General features: G+C 43.9%; 1 protein-coding gene across 1 annotated transcript in view; it reads left to right on the forward strand.

Annotated features, from left to right (window-relative positions):
* The window catches only part of ITGA4 (integrin subunit alpha 4), a 171,454-nt gene that overhangs the window by 137,734 nt on the left and 14,505 nt on the right, over positions 1 to 19,215 (forward strand). The window contains exons 20-22 of the mRNA XM_029605917.1: positions 11,338 to 11,417; positions 11,779 to 11,868; positions 14,409 to 14,499. Of these exons, the coding sequence (XP_029461777.1) occupies positions 11,338 to 11,417; positions 11,779 to 11,868; positions 14,409 to 14,499 (261 nt within the window). The remainder of the gene's footprint in view (positions 1 to 11,337; positions 11,418 to 11,778; positions 11,869 to 14,408; positions 14,500 to 19,215) is intronic.

A 19,215-nucleotide genomic window follows, 5' to 3' on the forward strand; every position in this document is an offset into this window, starting at 1 on the left:
AACACTTCTTTCAAATGTGTAACATTTCATCACCATTTGTGATGTCTCCTGTAAGTCCAATTTCAGCTGAATTGACAGCTTCAGAGCAGAGAGAGAGAGAGAGAGAGAGAGAGAGAGAGAGAGAGACTGGCCATAATATCATGGCCCATAGGCAGGTATTTGTATCCCTATGGTAGGCCCACCTAGTAACTCGAGGTGGGGATTAGGTAAGTGTGTAGGGGGTTAGGGGCCACTTTGACATGCTACGTGACACCTATGAACAGAACAGTGGTTTCTTGTGAAGATTTGCTAGCCTTTGGAGTGAGGAAACTCACTCCAAGATGAGATTTGGGCAAGGTTCTCTCAACCTAGCTTGATGGACTCTCTACCTGGGTAACATCATGTTAACTGCGAAGCGATGTGTGACCACGCCCCCCCCCCCCCCCGACATCACTGGGAGCCCCGGCGATGGTTGAAGAGCGCCTCACCATCAGGCGCCGGTGAGCGGGGAGGCCACCCTCCATCCTGGGCCCCCGCGAGAACACCAAACTGAACGGCAGGGGGGGGAAAAAAAAAGATACGGAACCAACAGCAAGAGGTGAGGGAAATGAATGACTGTGATGCGATGTGTGACCATGCCCCCCCTGATGTCACTGGGAGCCCCGGCGACGGTTGAAGAGCGCCTCACCATCAGGTGCCGCGCGCCGAAGGGGCGCGACAAAGGGGCTCTCCCCTTTGTGCACCACTTCGTGCAACCCTTGTGCTTCTAAAAAAAAAAAAAATCTTTTATATTTTTCTGTAATTTAACCTTTATTCCAATTCTTTACCTTTTCTTTTTGCTTGTTAACAATTTTAATTAGAAATGTTCATTGTATTAGACTATGGAAATTTATTTCCTGCTATTCTGTTTAATGTAAACCGGTATGATTTACATTGGATGTAAGAATGTCGGTATATAAAAATTAAAAATAAATAAAATAAAATAAAATATTGGTAATCACTCCAGCCTGCATACCTAAATTATCTTCAATTGTTCTCAACCTTTTGTCTACCTCAGTAAATTTACAGCAGACAACAGATGAAAATTGACACAATTGAGCAACAGAGCTGGAAAGAGACTTCTCAATATGAATAATAGCATTCCAAATGTCTTTTAAGGAAATATGAGGTTATTCAAAATCCTTAGAGGAAGCATTCCCTTCCTGAGCTGCTGGTAAATGCACAAGCTCTGGAATAGCACACCAGGCTGAAACTACAGCAGATACTTTAGTCATAGAGTTTCTTAAAGAGATATTCACCTCACCATTTCCTGGGGGTTTCAAAATATCAGTACCTAGAACTAAGTTGGGATTCTCCTCAAGAAGTTCCTTTCTGGCCAGCATGCCCAAGGGAGCTGGGGGAGGAGATCTTACCTCCAGACTCAAGGAAACATTCTCCAGATCAGTATTCAATGAATCTTGAAAAGCTGGTCTAGTGAAAACCACATTTTGGTTCATAGGCCCTTTAATGGGAGTAGAGCTGCAGGATGAAATAACTTTACCTTTTTGTTTCTTCCCCATCTCTATCATGGAAGAGAAAAGAAAAGGATAAAGGGTGTGTCTCTTTGGCATGCGGCTTAGGCACACCGGCTGTGGCATGCTGCAGCTCGTGGCCCAGAGAGTCAGGTGGCAGGACCCCGAATGGAAGTATGATGCCTGCAGCAATTCTCCTGGGTAGGACCAAGGTCGGGCAAAAACAGCTCCGGCCCGCCCCATTTTTATACATTCAAATTTACTCACAGACCCTGATTTATGCGTGTATGTTGAGGTTTCTAAAATAGCATCTACTTGTACTGTAACTATGCTTTTTTCATGCATAAGTGCTATTTTTCAATTGAAACTCTTGAAAATTCACCTTTTAGATTGTGAACCCATTGAGGACAGGGAAATACCTACAATACCTGAATGCAATCTGCTTTGAAGTGCCTGAAAGGCAGAATATGAATCAAATAAATAAATGAATAGGAGTAGGAAGAAAGAGAGGAGAACACTGGGCAGAGCAAGACCAGTGAAGGACACTGAGCAAAGAGAGGGAGAAACAGAGTGGAGGGGAAAACATAGGGGTCACTGGACAGATGGAGAAACAAGAGAGGAAGATGCCACAAGAAAAAGGAAAGAGAGTGGGAACACTGTAAAGAGATGGAAGAGAGAAAAAGGACAGTGGGAGGATGAGGGAAAGGAAAGCAAGGAGCTGTTGAGAGGAAGGGAAAGCTAGAGAGGGAAACTGCTGGAGGGGAAAGCAACAGCAGAGAGAAGAGGGGTCACTGAGTATGGGGCAAGAGAAAAAGGGGAAATAGAAAAGATGGGGAGAAAGTAGATCACTGGGAAATGTGAGATGGAAAAAGAGAGACAGATGAAAAGATGGGAATACAGTGAGGGAATGAGAGAGATAGAGCAGAAGGAAGAATTAGAGAAATGAGGTAAAAAAGGTGGGGGGAATGGAGAAGAAGGAGAGAAAAGTGAGAAGAGGTGGTGATGTATAGAAGAAAGAAAGGCAGATAAGATAAGAGGACAGGAAGTAGCCTGAATGAGAGAGAGCACAAGTGTTAGAGATGGAGGGGAGGGAGAAATGGAAAAAGAAGAAGGGACTCATAAAAGGAAAAGAGACCCAGGAAAAGGAAATAGGAGAAGCTAGACAATGTCAAATTAGACGTAAGACTAAGAACTGTATGGCAAGGCAAAAAAGACAGACAGCAAAGGCAGAAAAATTATTTTCAATATACTGTAAATATCAGAGTATGTGATTTTTCTTAATGTACGTGTTGAGACAATTTTGAAACTCCTTGAACAGCTTGCAGACATGAGGGTATTTGTACCAGTGATCCTGCAAGTGAATTTTCAAGGGGAAATACCCCACAGATTTTCTCTTTAAAAATATAGGTGGCACATGCTTTGCACCCCCATGGGAGCAGGCGGAAAGTATGCGCTGGACAGTACATGGCATGATTTGAAAATGCAGCCAATGCAAATATGTTTCCTCCCCAGGCCTAACTCCATTACATTATTTTATGCAATCAAAAGCATGCACACTATTACCCGCATACAGGCGGCGATGGGGGCAGGGCAATTTTCGCACCATGTTTTTATGCAATGAAACATGTTAAATCACATAAAACATTTGACTGTTGCACCCTATACTATTATATATTGGATATCTTTTTATAAACAGATTTTAAAATGCTAGGTATAATAGTTTACTTATTCTGCTTCTCTAGTCTTGTTATTCTATCTCTTGCACTAATACAATTTTTAAAAAATGCCCAGCTGGAGAAAGGAGTGGGATGTGGAGGAGTTCATACTGTAATTTTCTTTTTCTGTGCCCTCCTGTCTCTCTGAAGTTCAAACTTGGGCTGACTGGAATCTCCAAAAAAAAAAGTCCCAAAACATGTAGTAGTGTCACCTATATGAAAAGTGCAAACTGTATAATCATAAACATACATCTAATGTAACAGCCCCTATTTGTTTGGGTCAGTCTATGCTCATTTGCTGACATACTTTGCCTCAACTAGGGTCCCATAAGGGGGGCAAAATGCCATTTGTCTGATCCCAGGTTATCCGGCCTGATCCATTATTTTAAATGTCTGATATGGCCCTCCTTCTAAAAGTTTAGAGACCCCCTGAATAGCTTTAGCGTCCTCATCAAATTCTCCCTGGGTATTTTACTGGAATACTTGCGTTAAGTGTTTTGCAACTCATGGTGACTGACCTTCAAACTGATTTCAGGGGAAGTTCAATGAAAGCTTCCTGCAGGGTGCGATCATTGCCCAAGCAATCTGAGACCACTGTTTAATTTCGCTTTGCTGTTAGATTATGATTCTTTTGGTTACTGTTTTGATTAAAGCGGATGAGCAACCTAATGGTTAGAGCAGCAGGTTGAGACTAGGAAATCCTGCTGACATTCCTGGGGACCATGGGCAAGTCCCTTTACCCTTCATTGCCTCAGAGACAAACAGAGGTTGATTACTAAGCCACGGTTTTTTCCCAGAGGCAATATTACCATGGGATTCACTAAGCTGCAGTACATGGTGCTACAGCATGATAAATCACATTGCATTATTTCTGGCAGTAAGAAGCTGCCAGGAAAATGTATTGCAGGTTAGGTGCCTCAACTATTGGCCACGCAGTTGTGGGACCCATGAGTTTGGGGCTGCCATAATTTAAAGGGCCTGAGCGGCCTGAAGAACAACCACCCAATAAACTAAAAAAGGCCAAGGTCTCGAGAGATCCTCTTTCCCCCTCCCCTCATACCTTGCAGTAGCCGAAGTAAAAAAGAAAATAATAATAAAATTGTAATGTGTCTGGCAAAGGCCCCACCCCCTCACTTTCAAACCCCACTCCCTTTTGGTGAAAAACCTCTTCTGGACCTTGCCCCCATCCTAGCAATCCCCCCTTATCCCTCCCCAGCCCTGACCTGGTGGTCCAGTGGAGCATAGAGTACCCCCTAGGGCTCCAGTCCTGGCACTGTCAAAAATGGTGCTGGCAAGCTGTAAAGTTACACTTGCCCTCTCTAGTGACAGAAGCAAATGTATAAAAATCAACCAACCAGAGACATTTTGAAAATAGCAGCACTGAGTTCAGATTCCTAGGGGGTGCTCTGGGTCCACACTGAACCACCAGAGCTATCTAAGTAAGGGTTGGAGCGGTCAAGAATATAAATCCAGGAGATTAACTAAAAGGGGACAGAATTTTGGAGAGAGGGGACGGGGCCTGCAACAGACATGCTACACTTTTATTTATTTTTATACTTTGGCCATCTCAGGGGGCAGTGGGGAAGTGCACCTCAAGACCCAAGGGCTTTTCTCAGTACCTAAGGGAATTTTTCAGGCCACTGGGGTCCTTTAAGGACAGCTTTGGAAACCTGGGATGTGCGTTAGTAGCCTGATGGGCCCAGGGAAAGTTAGCTACACCTTTTTCGATAACATAATAGTTTTATGCATCCTAAATATTTTTAGTTTGGTTCATATTTTTGTTTTGAGGGGTTTCATTGTTATTTGATTTGTTACATTTTTTTTAATCATTTAATTTGCCAAACCAAAGAAAAATTGAACAAAAATACCCCAAAACAAATAAAAGACTGAAACTCTTAACAAAACAAAAAAGACTTCCAGTGGCCCTGACTGGCCTTCCTGAGTCAAAAAACTGCCCCAGACCCATACCTAGGCATGTTTTATTTCCAGTCACCCTGAGATTGTCATAGATTAGTGGAGAAGAGGGTGGGTGCACACTTTATCCTCTCTCATATATACAAACTCCCTAACATAAGTATTCATTCTCTCTCTCACGCATGTTGACTCTCATGCATACTCCTCCTATTTCTCACACACACACAAACATACTGGCTTTCTCCCTACTCCCTCACACACACATACAGGCTCTCTTCCCCCTCCTCACCCAGACCCACATAGGCTCTTTCACCCTCACTGGTTCTCCCCCTGACCCATTCACACACAAGTTCTCTCCCTCCCACCCACAGACAGGCTTTTTCACACTCACTGGTTCTCCCCCCGACCCTCACACACACAAGTTCTCTCCCCTCCTTTCACCCATAGACAGGCTTTTTCACACTCACTGGCTTTCTCCCCCCCCCCCCAGACACACACACAAGTTCTCTCCTCACCCACACACACACACACTGGCTCTCCCTCATAAATACACACACACTGCAGACTCTTATACACTCAGACACTCTCTCACTCACATACACACATGGGTGATCACACTGATTGACTTTCTCTCCCTTACATACATACATAGGCTCTTTCTCCTCCCCACCCCACATACACACATAGGCTCTTTCACACTCACTAGCTCTTTCCCCTACTCCCACACAGGCTCTCACACATACAAGCTCTCTTCCCACGCACACTCACTGGCTCTCCCTCACATGTACATACTCCCAGACTCTCACACATTCTCTCTCTTCCTCATACACATAGCTCTCTCACACTCACTTACTCTCTCTCTCTCACATACACACACACACACACACACACACTCATAGGCTGCAATCCCCTCACCCCAGTCAACAGACTCTCTCAAACTCTAGGGCTCCTCTGCCATAGGCGGGAAGGAAGATGCTGAAGGCACCAGCCCCTTCTCTGCTCATATGTTTGCCCAACAGGACTTGGATATCCTGCTGCTCTCTACTTACAAGATGTATCGTCTTTTGCCAGCAGAGCTTGAGCTCCCTGCCAGTCTGGTGCATCTTCTTCTCTCGACTGGGCTTGGGCAGCCTGCTGCTCCCTGGTGCATCCTTTTTGCCCTGCAGGGCTTGGGCTCAGGCTCCTGCCTGTCTGCTGCTCCTGAGGCACTTCTTTGTTTCTGTCTGGGCTGTGAATACCGTCCCTGCAAAGGTCGGCACAGTGCAGGTCAAATATCAGCTGTTTGAACCGCGCAGGTTACTGAATCCCCTCCACATCAAACAACTGATATTTGTCCTGTTCCACCAGAACGACAGAAGAGGTACCATACCGACCTTCACAGTAGGGATTGTGTTAACTTAGTGGAAGGCCCAGGCGCTGTAAGGGAGGAGGTTTTTAGGCTGGGTGGACTGTAGCTGGATTGAAGGGCTAAAATCTGGACATTTTAGCCCTCCCTCTGGCTTCCGGATATATCCTCAACTATTTGTACTATCCAGAGAAAATCCAGACAGTTGGCAACCCTAGGGCACCTGGAGTTTGTGGGTGTTGGCCCAGAGACCCAGCAATTAGTTCAGAATTCTGGAGTCTCCAGGCAAAATCCGGAGAGTTCCCAGATATGCCCAGACCTCACCCAGCATAAAGGCCTAGCCTCAGTGCTAAGGCCTAGCCCTAGACTGAGTCCAGTACAGTGCCGAGGATTATTTCTGTGCCAGGCTTGAGGCCTGCCCGGTGCAGGTGAAGGCTGTGCCCTTCACAAGTGATGGATTCAGTAGTGAAACTAGCAGGAGTGATAATCATTCACTCCTGCCCAGGTCCTGGCACTATAAAAATGGGGATGGCACCATAGTGTTGTCATTTTGATGCATTCATACAATGTGACTGGTGCCATTTTATAGAACCTCTGTAGAAATGTATGGCTATACATCAAAATGGTGCCAGTCACACTAGTTAAAGTGCCAAAATTATGTCACTTTGGCACTGTCCCCAGGAGGATTGTACTATTTTTAAAGCACTAGGCCCCAGGTGGGAGCAATTGAGCAATGCTCCTGCCCATTTCAATGTTGGATCTGGGAAGTGGGTAATAGGGGGCTGGGCTGGTGGCTCCCTGGCCTCAGCAGTTGTAAAAGGCCTGGCCAAAGCTTGCTCTGGCTAGGCCTTGAGGCTAGGCCTCGGTGCTAGGCCCAGTGCTAGAGCTAGGCTGCTGCTGTCCAGGGCTCTGCCCAGGGCTAGGCCTCAGCATTGGGCCTGGCACAAGACTAAGCCTTGGTGCCAGGCCCAGCCCAGAACTAGGCCACAGTGCTGGGCCCAGCCCTGTGCTAGGCTGTGGTACCAAAACTGGCCCGGGGCTAGGCCACAGCTTTGGTCTGCCAGAAATCCATTTTTTTAAAATGCAACAACTATGAATATATCCAAACATTTGGAGGTATTTTTGTCAGAGACTGTTTTCAGTTTGTTCCATTTGAAACGAACAATGGCCTCATTTGTTACATTTTGAGTAGCCATTAAAATTAAATGCACATCCCTATAAAATAACATGGATTGTGATTTTTTGATGCAAGTCATTTTATTTTATTTTTATGAAACTACCTAGTAATGAGCTGAATTGGATATTTTTGCATGCAGATCAGCTCATTTAAATATTTGAATTATGCTGGGTTTACCAGGGTGAACATAAATGTGCAGTTTTGGAAACACTGTACTTTATCTCTGCATTAGGCCATTTACTGCTTGGTAAATGCTGTTTACCGCGTGGTAAGGCCCTAATGCAGCTTAGTAAATCACCCCCTTTAGGCATAGGAAAATACCTACAGTACCTGAATGTAACTTGCCTTGAGCAACCAATCAAAAGGCATGTGCTAAATCCAAACAAATAAAATACAATTTGTAAACATAATTCAAGAGCAACATTTTTCATATATCAGTTGGAAGATAAACGCATTTTCCTACCCTTAAAATCAGATATTACATAGTTGACAGCATATTTTGTTTCATGCAATATTTTTTTATACATTTAAATGTGAGAAAATGCTATTAGCAAAAATTTGATTGTAGAGCCATATAATCTCAGAAATCAGACAAAATATATTTAAGAGAAAGAAGAATGCAAGATTTTCCTTGTACAAGTCTCCCAATTGACTTCCCTTTTAGGTCTTATTTAAATAAAGGGCTCATGCCCATACATGATACAAATTCTGTAATGTGCCATAAATGTACTCACATTCATTACTTTCGGTTCTTCTGAAATGTTTATTTTCTTCCCAATTATGAAGGTGTTTTTGAATTATTCTGAGTAGCTGTTTCTGGGCTCACCTTGTTTGCCACAGTAATTCATCTTTCCAGCTCCGTGCTGTGTGTTTGCTGACACAAAGGCATATATTTGTTTTAAAACACTTATTAATTCAGATGGTGCTAACCTAGCACAATATGTCCTTTCTGTGGCAAAGGTGCGAAAATGTGGAGCCTGCCTGTTTCTTGCTTAGAGTGGGTAGGAAGGGTATTTGTTTTGCTGATTTTTTTCATAGCTTTCTGGTCGTTACATGTGCACACCAGTTCATATCCAGCTTCACGAAATATTGCAAGACCATGATTGCCACTGAATGCTACCGCATCTTCATGTTGTTGGTCCTAAAAACATCTATTATGCCATTATAATTTTCTTTGTGTCTTCTAGAGACTGCATTTAGACTCAGCTATTTTTTTTTCAAGTGCTCTGCATCTATAGAGCTTCTGAATTTGATTCTATGCTTGTTAAAAAATTCCAAATATGTTCGTACTTTTCAGTACTGTTTTGTGTCTTTTGAAAATGTAGTATGTTGAATCAGAAAAAGATCTAATCCATGTTGAGCTTCTTTATATTCTGTTTATTTAGAAGATTTTTGACAAATTTAGCCAGGCTGTAGCAATAATTGGACCTCTCGGAGCACAGCGAAAATCTAAATGGATTGATTCAGTTTTTAAGGCACCCTGCACAGCCCAACGTCTCTTGCTAGTTTGGTCCCTTAATTTGTTGTAAGTGTACCATTTGCAGTAGTATTCAGTTTTCATAATGAAGATGTATATTATAGTGTTCCACCTGTGCTATGACAAAGTGCAACACCTACAAGGTTATGTCTCCTAATGGCTAGAGCTAACGTATAGCCTTTCCTTTCCCCCAATTTATTATCAAGAATAATTCTATTAAGTCAGCATGTGCATTGTTTGAAAATAACAATAGCTACTTCACAATCCTGACATGAACACTCTACAGTTGTGCTACTTTTAATGGAAAGCTTGTTTTCAATCCCATTGCTAGGATTCACCATAGCATCTAAGGTTTTTTGTTTTTTTTTAATGAAACACTCAAGAATTTTGCACAAAATCTGAACGCTGTATTAACACAAAGTGTCAAATATTACTATGCAACATCCCCTCTTCCTCCCCCTCCCCTGTGTCAATTGTGCCACCGCAGCTGTCCTGTTTTTAGGATCTGCTGTATTTCTTCTATGCTCTCCTTCCATCCAGCCTCTTCCTGCCTTCCATACTCCCCGTCCCACCCACTAGCCTTAGTGACTGCAGCAGCGGCAGTGCCTTCTCTTTGCCGGCCTGGCACCAGCAGCTTCTCCTGAAGCAGAGGTTGCAGTAGTGGCTTCCTTGACAATCCAGAGGTTGGCTTGGATTGCTGAAGTAGTGGCGGCTCCTTCTTTCTGGGGACCTGAGGGCAGATTCTTTTCCAGGCAACAGTAGCAGCTTTCCTTTTCCTGTTGGACCAGGGTTGCCCCAGGCCATAGTAGTAGCAGCAGTTCTTTTTTTTTTTCCCTCTCTGGTGGCCCAGGGCCAACTTGTTCCCACCTGCAAAGCCTCAAAGCTGTTCACATTTAGCAAGCTTGCAGATGGGATTCTCAAGAGTAGTTGTTATGCCATTATTGTTGGCTCCATGGTTTCGCTACAGAATAGTCCAAAAATTGTATAGCAGGAATAGAACAGGTGTATATAACAGAAAAGCAACATGTGATTTTTTAGCACCCTCAGCATGGCTCTTGTACACCACGGCACGATTTAGCATAGAGCAAAAGCCTTCACACCATACATGAAAGTCAATAAAGTTGAAGTGAAACTCTGTGGGTATAAAACATACTTCAATGAAGTTTGTCATTAGAGTGTAAAACTAACCTTAAATTAGAATAACTTACCTCTATATTTTTGGGTTATGAAAAAAAATGAAAGATCCCTCTTCTCTAATATTTGAGCCCCATGGTAGACTGGACTGGGGGCCTGCAGTGACCTCTTCTGTATTTATACCATAAAAGTTCCCAAGTGCTTAGGATGTAAGCATTGCATCTCTTATACATTCATTGTGTCTATCCTGAAAGTCTGATTGACTTGTGGTACCCGAGGGCTGGCGTTGCCTACCCCTGCGTTATGATATTAACCATATTGCTCATTAGGATCAACTAAGTTAATTCAAGAGCAATTCCTCGATCGACCGTAGCAGGGATTTAGAGGATAAGCTGGTAAAGTGGGTCCAAGCAAAAGCTCCTGAAATGCAGAGGATACTGTTTTTTAATTTTTAAATTGTTTGTTGTGCCAGGCTATACAGTGCTTTAAAATAAAGAATTCATATCTATTTGTGTACTATAAAAAAGATTTGTACATTCACAGGCAGTATTTTAACATATTTAACTTTGCATTGGGTGATGATAAAGCATCTCATTAAATGAAAATAACTCATGAATGCTTCTAATTAAGTCTGTATTTGACTGACAACAGTTATGCCCAGGCCAATCACCTGGGCAAACACCTCCCATATCTGGCTCCACCTCTCCCAACCATGGGAGAGGTGGAGCCAGATATGGGAGGTGATGGGGCCGGCCATAGGGGAACATCTCGAATGACACGGCCACTGGCCCAGGTTGCCCTCCAAGGACGAGGCTGCACCCTAACGGCTGCCTAGGAGCTCTGGAAATCATCTGCTACGGCTTAGAACAACCCCCTGATGAGGCATAATTTCTGCCCCTGGGCCTTGCACCCCAGGCAGTCTCCTGTCTTGCCTGCCCCTTCTGTTGGCCCTGGTCATGCCTCTGCTTTACTATGTTTGTTTAAAGGAGTTATTCAATTTATTAAAGTTTTATTTCTATTATGGCCACAATTTAGTTTCTTAAAATACTTGAGATAATGTACAGTGAAATATTTTGACTTTACAGGTGGGTTACAGTTTTCTCCTTGATGCAAGCTCCCTTACCCAAGCAGACGATGACCTTAACATCACCGTTAATGCTACCTGGTAACTCCTGCTTAATAAAAAAAAATTGCTGCATTTAGTGAAAAATATCCTTAGCTTTGAAAAAAACGGATTAAAAATTACTGCAGTTGCGCTTAATCAAGGCTTTCATGAGAGCACATTTATTGCATGATCTATTGAAAAACTGAAACCACAAGAAAAGCAGATAATAGCTGTTTAAATAATGAGAGCAGAGAACTGTGAACATTGTTAAAAAAAATGATTTCATGCCCCTGCTTGTGCAATTAATGAAAATGTTATTTAAACAAAGCACAAGGCAGATGTAGGCATGCAATTAGTTATTTTTAAAGATGAATGCGCTGTGTGCAAATGTGTTCAAACTTTTCTTTTCTTTCCTTTGTAGTGACAACGAAGGAAATAAGGCCAATACATGGAACAACTTTGCAAGTTTTACGGTACCTTTGAGGTACGAGGTTCAGCTGAATGTCCACGGGTGAGTTACAGCTTTGGGTGACACATCTAGAGCATTTTGCAGAACCTCTGAAATATCCAGTCTGGTTTCAGCTGAAAATTTAGAGCTTTCATCACAGCAGCATTTTTATGTTTGAGTCTAAAAGACCTAAAACCCCCAGATCTGTGTACTGAAAAGTCCTGCATTAAATTCATAGCAAATGAAATGTAATAGGTCAGGGTTGGAGAATTCCTTTTCCCATGAGTTAAGAATGATGGCATAGGGAGGGCAGTTTGCAAAAAGCCGTTTAGCCAGGTAAATTGGATGTTTGAAAATTGTCCATCTTGTGCATGAGTAAAAGGATGCGTGGGGATCAATAGCGCATGCACTTTAACCTGCGGGGGAAAGTAGGTGAGCTCAGAGGTGGGGTTAGATCAGGGGAGGCAACAACACGCACAGAGTTTTTGCATTTTCATATCTCTGTGCCTCCTTCTTCAGGGAAAAAAAAGCATCCACAGAAAAAGCAGGTGTAGATCTCTGTGGTGACTTTGTTCCTAGGCAAGTCTCAAAGGAAGAGGATGCATCTACTTCCCCTTTTGAAAACTGGTGCAATCATGGGCTTTGCAATAATGTGGGTACTTTTGAAAGTTGCACCCCTGAAGTACTTAGGCAGGCATGAGTGAGCTACGTGAGGGTCATCTTTCCTGAGTGATTCTGAAGGGGAAATGAGACATGCTCCATTTCACTCGTGTCTACCAGAAAGCTACAGATCGGGGGCCACGCTCATCAGCCTGCCTAGTTGCAAGGGTACATGTGCACACTTATACATGTCTACCCCATGGCAAACTTTCAAAGGAAAACTCCTTGCATAGTTCCACTTTGAAAATGAGCCACAAAGACTGGCGTCCCATTGGCGTGTGTACTTTGCACATACTGTGGGAGGCCGGGCAGGCGCCAAAGAGCGAGCGAGCATAATTTTGAAAACCAAATTTACCTGTGATAGTTTTCCTCCCCAGTCTCATCACTCAGCTGGGACATGTTCAAACAGGAAAGTGCACCTGTGTGTGTACTTTTCTTTTAAAAACTGCTGTAACTTATGTACATATTTGCTGTCTACTTTATGTGGACTGTTACAAAATGACCTCCTTAAGGCCTTATTCAGTAGTCATTTTTTTTTATAGGCACAGAATGAAAATAAGACCAATATTTAATTCTATTGGGTGGGTAAAAGTAGAAGGAGTTTTGTTTTAAAATAAAGATACATCAAAGTTTTATAACATTTTACCAGATTTTGTGCAGTTCACTATCTATCACTACTTAACATTTCTATTGTGCTCCACTGAGTACACATGATACACACAGGCAAGAGCACACATTTCTAATAACTATTACAGGAAACATGTTTAAAGTGAGAAGGCTATGATCTGGAAGAGTCAGGAATTTTGGTTTTAAATGATATCTAAGAAAAAAATAGGTTGATGGGAAGGACAAATATAGGCAGAGAGGGAGCAAAATGTACCAACTCGGAAAGGCTATTCTAAGCATATGGTGCCGTGAAACAGAAAGTGTGAAACTGGGATTATGCCATGGAGGAGAAGTACATAGATAAGAGTAGTTTGCCCAATGAAAGGAGATCATGAGGAAGAATATCTAAAGAAATAAGGGACATGAAGAGGTGTGAGCTGCACAGTGCATGCTGATTTAGGTAAGTTTGACCTGAACATGGAAGCAGATGGGGAGCCAATGTAATGCCTTGAGAAGAGGGGTAACATGGTCATAACAATGCTGAAGAAAGATAAATTACACAGCTGAATTTTTTAATAGATTGTATCAGAGAACGACAATTCAATGGGAGACCTATGAGGAAAAGATTGCATTAGTCCAAGCAGGAAGAAATGAGAGATAAGGGTCTTCAATGTTTTCAATGTGAACAGAGAAGAAAGAGGCGTCAAAGACAACCCAAAGGTTGTGGGCAGAGAGGACAGGGAACATGATGGTGTTAATATCCACCAATATAGAAACATGTGGGAGGGAGAACATAGGGTTTTAAAGGAAAATAAGAAGTTTGGTCTTGGTCATGCTAAGTTTAAGGTGGTCGGAAGGCTGATGTTCCATTAGGCATACTAGGTGGTCATCTAGAGCTCCAAAATTATGGGGGCATCACCAGCTAATCAGTACAAGGCCCAGAGAGGAGCTGTGCCAGAACCAATACTGCCAAAGAGAGCATTGTGCTGGAGCCACTGCCACTGGTTGGAAGGAGTGCTGTGCTGGAGCTGCTACCTATAGGTACGCTGGGGGAGAAGGGTGCATGACTGAAGGTTTGCCTAGGGTACTGGCTCTGGGTGGGGGTGAGGCATCCAAACAGCTATGTGAGATTAGCAAGTTAACATCTGGAAATGGATTCTGGATGAAAGTTCTGGTGCAGAGAGAGAGAAAATAATTGCAAACCTATGTGAACTCACATTTTTCTAAGTACTGAAAAATCCAGTCTGCTCATATAAAACTGTCCAGAGGGAATAAAACTATTTATTTATGACCAGGCAACTATGAACATGTTACACAACCATATTTCTTTATAACAGGTCTGTGTCACCATCTTCATTTGTATATGGATCCAACAATGAATATACAGAAATGAACTGCATTACAGAGAAGATCAACTTTACTTTTCATGTAAGAGCTTTTTCTTACAGTGGTTTGATTAGATATTTTTCATCATACTTCATTAAACTGTGCAAATGTTAGGGATGAACATTCATTTTAAAATGAATGGAGATCCAAACCAACTCGGGAATGTTTGCTTTGGTTCATTTTACTCCAACATGAATGCACTGTGTCCCAGAAAAATCCTGAAAATGTTTGGGTTCATTCATTTTGGAATATAGTGCATACTAGGGATGTGAATCGTGTCCTCGATCGTCTTAACGATCGATTTCGGCTGGGAGGGGGAGGGAATCGTATTGTTGCCGTTTGGGGGGGGTAAAATATCGTGAAAAATCGTGAAAAATCGTTAAAAAATCGAAAAATCGAAAAATCGAAAAACCGGCACATTAAAACCCCCTAAAACCCACCCCCGACCCTTTAAATTAAATCCCCCACCCTCCCGAACCCCCCCCCAAATAACTTAAATAACCTGCGGGTCCAGCGGCGGTCCGGAACGGCAGCGGTCCGGAACGGGCTCCTGCTCCTGCATCTTGTCGTCTTCGGCCGGCGCCATTTCCAAAATGGCGCCGAAAAATGGCGGCGGCCATAGACGAAAAAGATTGGACGGCAGGAGGTCCTTCCGGACCCCCGCTGGACTTTTGGCAAGTCTCGTGGGGGTCAGGAGGCCCCCCACAAGCTGGCCAAAAGTTCCTGGAGGTCCAGCGGGGGTCAGGGAGCGATTTCCCGCCGCGAATCGTTTTCGTACGGAAAATGGCGCCGGCAGGAGATCGACTGCAGGAGGTCGTTCAGCGAGGCGCCGGAACCCTCGCTGAACGACCTCCTGCAGTCGATCTCCTGCCGGCGCCATTTTCCGTACGAAAACGATTCGCGGCGGGAAATCGCTCCCTGACCCCCGCTGGACCTCCAGGAACTTTTGGCCAGCTTGTGGGGGGCCTCCTGACCCCCACGAGACTTGCCAAAAGTCCAGCGGGGGTCCGGAAGGACCTCCTGCCGTCCAATCTTTTTCGTCTATGGCCGCCGCCATTTTTCGGCGCCATTTTGGAAAATGGCGCCGGCCGAAGACGACAAGATGCAGGAGCAGGAGCCCGTTCCGGACCGCTGCCGTTCCGGACCGCCGCTGGACCCGCAGGTTATTTAAGTTATTTGGGGGGGGTTCGGGAGGGTGGGGGATTTAATTTAAAGGGTCGGGGGTGGGTTTTAGGGGGTTTTAGTGTGCCGGCTCACGATTCTAACGATTTATAACGATAAATCGTTAGAATCTGTATTGTATTGTGTTCCATAACGGTTTAAGACGATATTAAAATTATCGGACGATAATTTTAATCGTCCTAAAACGATTCACATCCCTAGTGCATACTATTCATGAATAGTGTGCACTACTTTCTGAAATGAAGAAAAGCAAACAAAATGAAAAATGAACACAAAATTATCTGAAAACTGATTAAATGAACAAAATAATAAAAAAAAGTCTCCCTGCACATCCCTAGTTCATGTGTCATCACATAGGACGTGCCTTTGTATAATTCAAGAAAGTATTTTGTAATGCAGGCAGCTATTTTTTTAGCAATCTGTGCGCCAATGACTAATGGAGTTGCAAATAGGCAGTAGTATATGTACTGATAGTTACAGGTTTTGAGGTTAATTTTTTTTAACTGACCTATTATAGCACTGCAAATTAAAGTAAAATTACATCCACTGTGTACTATTTGGTAATTATAAAGTCTTCATGACAAGTAGGAATATATCAATTTCAAATATTACTAAATTATTATTTGTTAAAGATTTTTTGGGGGAAAATGTTCCCTACAATTTTACTAAACCTTTTAAAGCAGTCATATGGAGGACAAAGGTCACAAAGTCAAGAGAGACAGTATCTGATTGGACTCTATTGACTATGATGTCACAAATGGTATGTGCTGCATGAACTAATAAAATATCAGTTTATAGGCTTAATTTTCAAAATGATTTCTGCACAGAAAACCCTATTCTAGGCATATAAATAGCATTTTGAAAATGAATCAGGGGCAAATGTGTATAAAATTATGCATGTAACCTGGTTTCATGTCTACCTTTACATATGCTGAGGAGAGGCATTCGGGGGGGTGGGGGTGGGGGTGGAGTTACAACTTTGTACATAATTTTTTAGTTTAAAAAGTATACACATAAGTTTCCCATGCAAGTCATGTCCTGCTTGGAGCAAGTATATGTTTGTGCAAGGTCATTTCTGCTCTTACCCAGCCAATTACTTGAGGATTTTCAAAACGAACTTATGAGGGTAAATCGCCTTTGAAAATATTCAGTAAAGTCTGTATGTACAATGGACCCACAGACTTTACCAATATCCAGGCTATTAGAAATTTACCTTCCTTAAGCTTCAGTTTGTGACCACCAGAGGCTTCTTGCTTTTGCTTTAATAATGCTAAGGCAAGAACGGAATTGCAGTTTTGCCTGGGGCAATTGCTCCTCCCTTAGGGGCGGATTTTAAGAGCCTTGCTTGCGTAAATCTGCCCGGATTTACGCGAGCAGGGCCTTGCGCACCGGTGCGCCTATGTTCCATAGGCCTACCGGCGCGCGCACAGCCCCGGGACTCGTGTAAGTCCCGGGGTTTTTCGAGGGGGGCGTGTCGGGGCGGGGCCGAGCGGCGCGGCGTTTTGGGGGCAGGACACGGCGTTTCGGGGGCAGGCCCGGGGGCGTGGTTTCAGCCCGGAGCGGTCCGGGGGCGTGGCCGCGCCCTCCGGAACCGCCCCCAGGTTCCGTCTCGGCGCGCTAGAGGCCCGCTGGCGCGCGGGGATTTACTTCTCCCTCCGGGAGGCGTAAATTCCCCAACAAAGGTAGGGGGGGGGTCTAGATAGGGCCGGTGGGGGGGTGGGTTAGATGGAGGAAGGGAGGGGAAAGTTAGGGGAGGGCGAAAGCGAGTTCCCTCCGAGGCCGCTCCGATTTCGGAGCGGCCTTGGAGGGAACGGCAGCAGGCTGCGCGGCTCGGCACGCGCCGGCTACACGAAATCGGCAGCCTTGCGTGCGCCGATCCAGGATTTTAGCGGATACGCGCGTATCTACTAAAATCCAGCGTACTTTTGTTTGCGCCTGATGCGCCAACAAAAGTACACGAAGGCGCGCTTTTTGAAAATCTACCCCTTATTATATACTACTGAGTACTTTTCATCAGAGTCTGTTTTCATTTAAGAAATCTGAATTCCATGAGATTCATATTCAGTCACTCTCCAAATTTCAAAGTTATCCAGATAAACTTATCTGGCTAACTTTGAAGGTATATTCAGTAGTGCAGCCACACTATTAAACATAGCTGGTAATCTTTAGGACAGCTCTTTGGCCAGGCTAATAGGGTCATTTTCCAACTCGCATTTTCGCATGCATTAAGGCATTTTTGCATGCGAAAAGCACCTTAACGTATGCGAAAAGCACTATATCGCATGGTGTGATGCTAATTTTTAAAAGGGGAGGGATTGGGGAGGAGTCGGGAGCAGGGATTTTTTTCATTATCATTAAGCTGTGCAATATGCCCATAATGCTATTTTTTCACAAATTCCATTTTGAGCCTGGAGGAAGGGCCTGAAATGTGGGAGAGGGTGAGCCTCTGGGGGTGGCAGCCTAGTAAGCAGCTATTTATGCTACTATAGGAGGCCCACCTAGTAACTCGAGGTGAGGTTTAGGTAGTAGTGTAGGGGTTAAGGGCCACTTTTACATGCAGAGTGAGACATACAAACAGAACAGTGCACTCTTGTGATGATTTGATGTCCTTCAGAATGAAGAAACTCACACAAAGATGAGATTTATACAATGTTCTCTCAACCTAGAGTGATAAATATTGATTTTGTATTTTATTTAAATAGCAATTTTAGGGCTGGATTCATCATTCTTCGCAGAATGACGAATCTCATGAAAAAGGAGGCGGGGAGTGAAGGGGTGGGTGGGCCTGCGAAAGGCCACAGCTGTTCGCATGGTGGCGGTGCGATTTTGCCGGCTGGAGTGCGGCTGGCTGCAGCCTTTCACACAGATAGCGACACCGTAAAAGGTGTTGTTATTCGCTGTACTACTGCCGGCGGTAATGTTCCTCACATTATTGCCGGCAGCAGTGCCGCAGCCAACTCCTCTCCCTCCCCTCCCCTCCAGTTAATTTACATCCTATCGCATGCGAAAAGGCCCATTTTACGTGCGATAGGATGTTTCAAACATTACCGCAGGCAGTAGCGCGGGGAATAGCACCACCTTTTACGATGATGTTATGCCCGCGATAGCCTGCAGCCGGTTGCACCGTGGCAGGTGAAACCGCACTGCTGTGGTGCGGCCGGCTGCAGGCTATCGCCCAACCCACCCCCTGCTTCACCCCGCCCCCCTGTAGCATAGGGTTCATCATTCCACATGGAATGATGAATCCTGACCTAAATTTGGTGGGGCCATAGGGCTGACTAAATTTAGCTGAGTAAACTTATCCAGCTAATTTTAAGATTGTTGGGATTATTCAGTGTGGTGCCTCTGTGCCACTGAATATGTGGCACTAGTTAGCCAGATAAGTTTATCCAGCAAGTTAGCAGAGTGACATAGAGGCTGAATATGGATCACATTGCAGATATCCTGAAAACCTAACTGGCTGCGGAATCACTAGTACAAATTTGGGAAGCTCTGCCTTAAATTATTAAGTAACAAACACTAAGTTCCTGCATGTTTTCTCTTATTGAAAAGTATATTTGATAATGTTTAACATAT

This window comes from Rhinatrema bivittatum, chromosome 6 (genome assembly GCF_901001135.1).
Source record: "Rhinatrema bivittatum chromosome 6, aRhiBiv1.1, whole genome shotgun sequence".
Classification (NCBI taxonomy): domain Eukaryota; kingdom Metazoa; phylum Chordata; class Amphibia; order Gymnophiona; family Rhinatrematidae; genus Rhinatrema; species Rhinatrema bivittatum.